Here is a 9787-nt window from a genome sequence, read left to right as displayed (position 1 = left end):
CTGACAGTGACCACTTATAAGCTACTACTAAATACTGTAGAAACTTAATTTTCTGTAAAGTTGCTTTGCAATGATTCTAACCATAAAAATATACCGCTATACAATTCAATTCAATAATTGAATTTAATTTAATTTAATTCAATATGCACTTTATGTAGTGTGTACTTTGTTTTATGTTCAACTTTTTTCTTTCCAGTTTTAGTATTTTATTAGATTATTTAAGATAATTTAATTATGTATAGTATTTTGCACAGTACAATGTGAGTTTTGTAGTTAATGTTGTCTTGTGTAGCACTATGGTCCTGGAGAAATGCTGTTTTGTTTCACTTTCTACAAGCTGTATAGAGCTGAAATTATAATAAATGAGTATATTTATTTATTGACAGAAAATAAGACACCACATAACATGTAACTGTTATAAAATTATAATGCATTTTAAAGCAATGGGTTGGTAAACATTTTGGTAGAATATCTCTATTTTAATAAATTGTATAGTCTCATGGTTGTTCCATTATAAACTCTAAACCCAGGATAGAGCGGCTGAGTGAATGTGGTCTGGACTGTGTGGATGAGGCTCATTGTGTCAGAGACGCTGTAGAAGGACAGAGTTCCTGCACTTTGATCCACAAACACTCCTATTCTCCTGCTGGTGGACTTCACATGGAGAGCAGTCTGTTTGCTATTGTGAATGAATGAGTAACTGGAGGGAGAGCAGTCTAAACTCCAGGACTGATCATTACGTCCAAACACACAGTCATTACCCAATCCCTTCCTGCTGATGCTCTTATATGACACTGATATATGGACACCATCATCTCCACTCCACTCAATCTCCCAGTAACAGCGTCAACACACACTCTCTCTACACAACACCTGCCACACATCAAATCTGTCTGGATGATCAGGATATGGCAGATCTGTGTTAGTGTTAGTTATCACTCTGTTTCTCTCAGACAGACGGAGTCGTTTATTCACTGTGTTCAGATCCAGAGTGAACTGACGGGAATCTGATGGAGATGAAACACATCAGAATCAGGAATTATTAATCGGTTTGATCTTTTCATGTTGCTGAACTCTTCATGTTCAGTGTATCATCACTGTCTTAGTACAGATGACCAGATATCCTAGGCATATCATAATTTACATTATCAATTATAAAACTCTTCTTTAACCTTTAGGAAAAACATTCACACACTCAGTGAGGGTTTTTCTGCTCGTTTTCATACTGACTTACATTGTAGGAAGTAGTTCCTGGTCCTGATAAATGCAACTGTGGAAATCAACAGACATGAACAGTGTGATTGTTAGGATCCTGAATCCATTCTTAAGATATTTCTAATATGATGTTCCCATTCAAGAACTCAAGCTGAATTTGAAGACACTATGGGAACGCCCCCAGCATGACCACACTCTAAATCGCATGTGTAATCAGTCCAAAGGAAGGGTGAGATGTCATGGGCGGGTGACGTAGCAACCAGGAAGTTATAAAAGCAAGTGAGGTGGAAACGGCTTTAACTTTCTGTCATTCACTGAGGTGCTCTGTGTTGTCTGTCAAAATCTCTGTTGTGAGTCTTATTTGGTGTTGTCTGTCTTATAAGAAAGTCATAAGCACAATGTACAAGGCCACAGAGAAAACAAAGCATAAAGGCAAAAGTGAGCAGTGTTTCAGTGGATACACAGAGTGTGTTTGCTTGGGGCCAAAGCATGCAGCATTGGCTCTCGAGGAGGCCGATTGCCCACATTGTGAGCGAATGTAATTGCACTTGCTTCGCTCCTGAAAGGCTTTCTTTGAGGAGGAAGTCTTTGCCAGCATTCCTCGCATCCCTTTGCATTCGTGGGGATTGAAATTGGATTTGGTGGAGGGAATGTAGACGAATGAGCCCCTATCTCCTTCCTCACCCGCCAGATCCACTGCCCACTCTCTGGGATCGGAGGTCCGCACTGCAGTTTCTTCTCCCCAGGGAACGGGCTCGACGCTCTGCCTATCTTCCTCCGAGGAGGCTGATGTAGAGAGCAGTGAAGAGGAATCGCCCCCTCACACAGCACAGTATGACAAGTTACTGGAGGTGGTCAAGCGTGTCGTAGTTAAACTGAACATCGATTGGCTGGCCGAGAAACAATCTGAACCGTAGAAAAGCAAGTTAGATGAGCGCTTTCTGCAGAGCAAGCTGCCACCTCCACACCAGAGCCTAAGTTTTTTCCCTGATCTCCACACCGCAGTGTCGAAATAGTGGGCAAGATGTCACGTATGTTTACGCCTGCTACCTTTCATTAGGCAAATGTGGCGAGGGTTAGTGATCACAGTTATAAAGCGATGCCCCAGGTGGAACAGATGCTCACGAGCTATTTGCTCCTCAGCACGATATCATCCTTAAAGGCCTCCGGCATTGCCCTCCAGGCTATTGTCTCTTATATCAACCACCAGGGAGGTCTGCATTCGCGCCACTTGTACAAGCTGGTGCACCAGATCCTTGTGTGGTCCCAGGGCAAAATCATTTCATTAAGAGCAGTGAATATTCCTGGGTATCTGAATATGGGAGCAGACATCCTGTCAAGGCAGGTACCGAGGCCCGGGGAAAGGAGGCTTCACCCCGAGGCCGTGAAGCAGATATATAGAGAATTTTCAGATATCGAGACAACATTGCACTGTCCCCTATGATTCTCTCTGATTCATCTGGTTCCACTGGGGCTGGATGCTATGGTACAGACTTGGCTGAGGTTTCGTCTGTAAACTTTTCCCCCAATCGCTCTACTACTGAGAGTTCTGGAGAGAGTGCCCCGGGACGATTTCCCCTCTCGATGGCACTCCATGAGAGATTCCCGTCAGGAAGGATCTCCTCTCAAAGGGGGAGGGTACAATTCTCCACCCCCACACCAGAACTATGAAAGTTATGGGTGTGGCCTCTGAGGTGGCACAATTCATAGCTTCTGGTCTCTCAACCGAGGTTGTTGAGAACATCCTCCAATCCAGAGCTCCCTCTATGAGAAAACTGTATGCCTTGAAGAGGAAACTTTTCACTTCGTGGTACAAAGATCGCCAGTTTGACCAAGTTAACTGCCCAGTAGGTACAGTGTTGGAGTTCCTGCTGGCCCGTCTCTGCTAGGTTGACCCACTCCACCCTAAAGGTTTATTTGATGGCTATTTCGGCCTACCACGCCCCTCTCGGTGGCCAGTCAGTGGGCAGGCAGCCCCTAGTACCACGTTTCCTCTGAAGTGCACTGAAGCTGAGGCCCCCAGTTCAATCTCATGTCCCCATGTGGGCCCTGGCTGTGGTGCTAGAAGCTCTTTGTAAGTCTCCTTTGAGCCTATAGAAGATATCTCTGATCATTATCTGACGGTTAAGACTGCCTTTCTTTTGGCTATTACTTGTCTAAAAAGAGTTGGGGATCTTCAGGCTCTCTCAGTGGCCCCTTCTTACTTAGACTTTGTGCCAGGCATGGCTAAAGTGTTTTTTTACCCTTGAGTGGGGTGTGTCCTTAAGGTCCCCTCTATTACACCTCAGTCTATCGTGCTACATGCCTTTTGTCCTCCTCCGTTCAGCCACACATACATCCACAGAGCTGCCCAGTGGAGAAGAGCGGACCAACTGCTTATATGCTATGGTCTCCCTAATAGGGGTCTTCCTGCTACAAAGCAGACCCTCAGTCGGTGAATATGGTCTCCCTACTAGGGGTCTTCCTGATACAAAGCAGACCCTCAGTTGGTGAATAGTTAATGCCATTAATATTGCCTATGAGTCCTCTGATCTCCCCTCGCCTATGGGGGTCAAGGCTCACTCTACCCGAGGTATGGCGGCCTCCAAGGCCTTCTTAGCAGGTTTGTCTATGCAGGACATCCACAACAAAGCAGGATGGTCCATGCCACTCACTTTCATCAGGTTCTATGGCCTTGATATGCGAGCCATTCCTGGCTCTTCTGTTCTCTTGTCTTAGCTGTGCTCTTCTACACTAGTCAGGAATTTGCAAGTCTGGCGGCATGGGCATTCTCATTCCCATAGTTTCTTTGGACACAACTCGAGATCCTGAAAAGGAACGAGATGCTGCTTCTCAGTCTTATACTTCCAGCATCCCTGTGACCGCTTGCTTCATTCCTAGAAGTTAAAGCCAGTTCCACCTCACATGCTTTTATAGCTTCCTGGTCGCTACGTCACCCGCCTATGAAATCTCGCCCTTCCATTGGACTGATTACACATGTGATTCAGACCATAGTCATGCTGGCGGCATTCCCATAGTTTCTTTCGGATGCAGCATCTTGTTCCCTTCGGGGAACCATGGTTATATACAGAACCTGTACACATTCTCCATGATATTAAATGATGGACTCATTTCAGAGAGCAGATGAATCTCCACAACTTTACCTCTGTCTGAGATCTTCTTGAGCTCCTCTTTGCAGAAATCCTCCAGTTTGTCTCTTAGCTGATGGACAGATTCTCTCAGACCATCAGAAGAGTACAGAGAAAATAAGGGATAATCTACATCTGTAGATTTAGGTGGTGTTGAGAGAGACTGGAAACTCTACAGAAAACAGAAATCAAAACTCATCAGCTGCACATGGAGACAGAAAAGTGAAAGAAAGGCTCTGACATGAGTCCCATTTGAGCAAGATTTCCAGAGCTGAAATCCATTCATTTTAATCTAAAGAAGATGGCTAAAAGAAAGTGGCGTCTCCAGAATTTTTTTGTTCGGGGGGCTAAGGGGAGGAATAACAGTTCAGGGGGGTGCTAAAAAACACTGAGTCATGTAATGAACGTCTATAACAGGGGTCTCCAACTTTTACAGAATGGATATATAAATATATATAATTTTTTCTAATATTTATATATATATTTTTTTTTTTTTTTTTACCACAGATCGGATAATTTTTCCAAGCAAGCAAGAAAAAATATTTGAAGCACAATGACAATGCCATGAAGCGTTTTTGACATAAGCTAATTGTATGTGTACATATATGCAACTCGTTATTTCCGCGCTACCTGAAACATGTCTCTGTCCGTGCTTTGTGTGCAAGAACAGTGAGTGAATATTGAATTGAGCTCTCTTTTTGATTCTTATTTTTGTGGTTTAAAATTGCTTGAATGTGTACATTGGCAAATTAATCTGCCAATCACATGCATGTGGAAAATATAGGGCTTCGACCGTAAAACTGATCAACTGTGATCCGTTAACCCCCTAATACTGTATGTGACAGATCAGAGCAATCTTTCACTTACTTATTTAACATGAAATCATCAAATTGCTACTCAATATCGATCGCATAAATGAAAATACTGAATAATAAGAACAATCATTAACACAAAATAAATAAGAGTGTCATATCTATACACATTTTTTCCCAGAACATTCTCTATAGTGAATTGAGTGACGTTCTCCAGCATAACTCTTGTGCACAGTTTGCGCGTTGCTTGGTTGTGTTGCTTGACCCCTCCCCCATAATAAAAAATGTTTCTAGGCCACATATATTAGGCATTTCTTCTTTTTTTAGGTTTTTATTCTTTATAGTTCAGTGTTAATGAAAGTGACACCAAAAACAGGAACATCATTAGGAAATCCTATGGGGGCTGTATCAGGGCTAAGCAAGTTTCTGATGGGGCTATAACCCTTTCAAGCCCCCCCCCCAGCACCACCACTGTTATTAGATGAGAGTCTGACTGATGATTATATAATAAGACACTCATGAACTGTTTCTCTGTGTGTCTCTGTCACAGCAGGATCTGCTGAAGTCCACTATGATCCTGTTCTTCTAGATGTGTGTTACCTGCAGGAACTGGATGTGATCCTGTGTGTGTGAAAGCTGCTCCAGCTCAGCGTCTCTCCTCCTCAGATCATTGATCTCCTGCTCCAGTCGCTCCAGTCGTTCTTCAGCTCGACTCACTGCAGTCTTTTCCTGATCTCTGATCAGTCGTATCAGCTCAGAGCGGCTGCTCTCAATGGAGCGGATGAGCTCAGTAAAGATCCTCTCACTGTCCTCCACTGCTGTCTGTGCAGAGCGCTGTTAGGACACACAGTGATTCAGCTTCAGTGAGTCTGAACTGAGACGGAGACAAACTTCTCTTCTTCTCCAGACTCACCTTATGAGACTCCACAGTCTCTCTCAGCTGCTGGAGATCTTTCTCTCTCTGCTGGATTCTCTGCTGGAGCGTCTTCTGAGTCTCCTTCAGCTGCTTCTGCAGGACAAACAGATGATCGTCACAGAAAACTACTGGCTCTAAATCATCATGTGGTCAACGTTATTGACTACAATAGAACGGTGAGATTACGATCAATGAATGACATTTTTAGTGATTATAAAGGGAGAGGTCTTTGCACACTGTCCTGATGATAATAGTATAATATATTCAACATTTAACATATTCAACAAGTGGCCTGGAGAGCAGCCACATACATGCTTCAATACATAGGCCCATCCGCACATAGGAAATGTGGGATTCACTCTCGAAATGTCAATAGTTGTCGAACTTCAAAAAGGATGATTTATAATTTACAACAACTGTACATAAATTAACATGAAGCATAATAAGAAGTGGTTCTGTGTCCTGCGTAATTAAGCTATGGCTCTACACAGAAACACATAAAATAAATGAAAAATAGGTATGACTAAAATCATCTGGATTCAGTCAGATTTACTGAACAGAAAGTTGTCTGTCACTGCATTGTACTTGTATTTTGACTGATAGAAGTATATATTTTGTCAAAGAATAATTATTACTTCATTATTTATGTTGCTAAAGCAGAGCATATTTTATAAATGCCTGTCAATAAGCGTCTACAGTGCGTCTTCAGTGAACAGAGAAACTCTTCTTGAAGCTGCTGTTATTTCTGCTGTCGTGTGAATGCTGTAAGCTGTTGATAATAATGTGCTGATATAAACACATATGATCTGAGTGTCAGCAGTATTTCATCTAGTGTTAAATACCTGTTTCTCTGTCCTCTGTGCTGCGGCTGATACAGTCTTGTGGTTTTTATGTTCATCCATACACAGCACACATATGCACTTCTGATCAGTGCGACAGAAAACCTCAAGGAGCTTCTCGTGTTTCTGACAGATCATCTCCTGCAGTCGTCCAGTGGCTTCAATCATTTTGTGTGGCTTACGTGAATTAAACTCCTCATGACGGTCAAAATGAGTTTGACAGTAAGAGTTCAGACACACCAGACAGGACTTGATGGCTTTGTGTTTTCTTCCAGTACAGACGTCACACTGGAAAAAAGGCGAAACAATTAGTGGATTAGAAATGAAGATTCAACAAATGCTGTCTAATAACTTGGGTCTGGATAGTTCTACAATTGAGATGGAAAGGGTCCACCGGATTGGCCAATTCCATGAGGGAAGAAAGCCAAGAAAAATTGTTGTGAAGCTTCTTAGATTGAAAGACCGACAGCGCATCATTTCCTCCACCAAGAAATTAAAGGGTACAAACATTTATATCAATGAAGACTTTTCTGATTTGGTGCAGCAAAGGAGACGTGAACTGCTGCCAAAACTGAAAGAGGCAAGAGAGAAAGGTGAAAGAGCCAGCTTAAGGTATGATAAGCTTATAATTTGGCCGGCAAATGGACAAAAGCAAGCATCTGACTAACTGCTTATGACCTTTATTTAGATTCTTATCCTGATGGTTTTGTTTTGATGTTTTAATCTTATTAATATGTCAAATTTACTTTCAAACTTGCCTAAGAAAGGTTTAGTTTTAGCTCATTTGAACATTTGTAGTCTCAGAAATAAGGTTCATGAAATTATAAACATCTGTTCCAATGGGATTCATGTATTGGCCTTATCAGAAACACACTTAGACCGCAGTTTTGATAATTCACAGCTAGCTGTTGAGGGGTACAGACTATTTAGAAAAGATAGAAATCAAAATGGTGGGGGTGTTGCATTCTATATTAGAGAAAATATTGCAGTCACTCCAAGGGAAGATTTGATGGGCAGCGATATTGAAATGATATGGTTACAGTTAAATATTCAGTTTAACAAACCCATTTTAGTGGGCTGCTGTTACCGACCTCCCAGTTCAAATATAGATTACTTGGAAAAGATATGTGATAACATTGAGAAGGCATCTGCTCAAACCAAAGATATCTTTCTTTTGGGGGATTTCAACATTGATTGGTTTTCAAAGAAGTGTTATTTACGTAGAAAGATGATTACTATAACTAATGCTTCTAACCTTAAGCAGATTGTTACACAACCCACAAGAATTTCTTTGAATGGTAAATTTAAATCAACATGCATTGACCACATTTTTACCAATGTGTATGAGTTGTGTTCACAGGTCATCTCAGTTGGAGTAGGATGCAGTGATCATAATTTAATCATCACAACAAAGAAAACTAAATTACCTAAATTTGGTGCAAGGATTGTCTATCGTAGGTCTTATAAAACATTCGATCCTAATGCGTTTGTGGAAGATGTTGAGAGGTCCAGTTGGTCGGTGGTTTGTGACGAGGAGGATGTTAATGCTTCTTTACGTATTTTTATGGATATGTTTGTGAAAATAGTTGACAAACATGCACCAATTAGAAAAAGGTCGATAAAAAGCAATAATGCTCCTTGGTTAGATGCAGAGCTAAAATCTATAATGAGGGAAAGGGATAATGCCAAAGCTGAAACTCCAAAATCTAAAAGTGATATGGATGAAAGGTATTATTGTAAGTTGAGAAATAAAGTGACAAAATTAAATAGATTAAAAAAGAAAATATATTTTAGCCAAAAGATTAGTAACTCATCAAATAATAGTAAGCAATTGTGGAAAGTTATAAATGAAATAATGTGTAAAAAACCAAAATGTTATAATATGTATTTGGAAACAGCAGCAGAAATGATCACTAAACCTTTAGATATAGCAAATCATTTGAATGACTTTTTTATAAAGAAAACTGCAAATTTAAGATCTAGTATGTTATCATACCCTAAGGATTCACCTTGTAGTAATGTGAAGAACATTATGAGGAATAAATCTTGTTCATTGATATTTGGTACAGTTAAAGAGGAAATTGTTGAAAAGATGTTGCTTTCTCTCCCGGAGGAAAAAACTGCAGGTATAGATCACTTGGATGGCAAAATATTTAAAACTGTTGCTAATATCTTATGCAAGCCTATCAGTCACATTTTTAATAGATCTGTGATAAGTGGGGTGTTTCCGGAAATTTGGAAGCAGTCTAAAATTATACCTTTAGTGAAAGATGATAGATTAGGTCTCACTGAATCAAATTGTAGACCAATTAACATTTTACCTATATTGAGCAAAATATTTGAAAAGTTACTTTTTAATCAAATGATGCAGTACTTTGTATCAAATAGTTTGCTCTCCAATTCACAGCATGCTTATAAGCCAGGACACTCCACTAACACTGCATTGGTACAAATGGTAGACCAGTGGCTAACTTTTATGGATGACAAAAAGCTTGTGGGTGCTGTGCTGCTGGATTTCACAGCAGCTTTTGATGTTATTGACCATGACATTTTACTGTCTAAGCTTAAGTGCTATGGGTTTTCACATCAGTCTGTGTCCTTGATAGGCAGTTATCTCTCTGGTAGAAGTCAGCGGGTATTTTTCAACGGGAGCTTTTCTGATTGTAAACAGTTGTCATGTGGTATTCCTCAGGGCAGCTGTTTGGGTCCATTGTTGTTTTCTGTGTTTGTCAATGATTTGCCACATGCTGTTTCAAGAGCAGATGTTGTACTGTATGCAGATGATGCTACAATGTTTTATGCATCACCTACAATTACTGATATAAGTTGTACCTTGCAGAATGAACTTAATGCCATTACAAATTGGGTGAAACTTAA

General features: G+C 40.7%; 1 protein-coding gene across 1 annotated transcript; it reads right to left on the bottom strand.

Moving 5' to 3' along the window:
• Positions 1 to 397: 397 nt before the first annotated feature.
• LOC113041218 (tripartite motif-containing protein 16-like) lies at positions 398 to 7240 on the bottom strand (the record flags this gene model as incomplete). The annotated part of the gene is made up of 6 exons (XM_026199634.1): positions 398 to 1007; positions 1235 to 1270; positions 4359 to 4515; positions 5756 to 5989; positions 6069 to 6164; positions 6914 to 7240. Coding segments are annotated over 6 exons (1011 nt in total), but the record flags the coding sequence as incomplete, so codon positions are not given.
• Between the last annotated feature and the right edge of the window lie 2547 nt (positions 7241 to 9787).

This window comes from Carassius auratus, chromosome 2 (assembly GCF_003368295.1).
Source record: "Carassius auratus strain Wakin chromosome 2, ASM336829v1, whole genome shotgun sequence".
NCBI lineage: Eukaryota > Metazoa > Chordata > Actinopteri > Cypriniformes > Cyprinidae > Carassius > Carassius auratus.
Note: the sequence above shows the minus strand (reverse complement) of the source record. Positions and strands in the feature narration are given on the sequence as shown.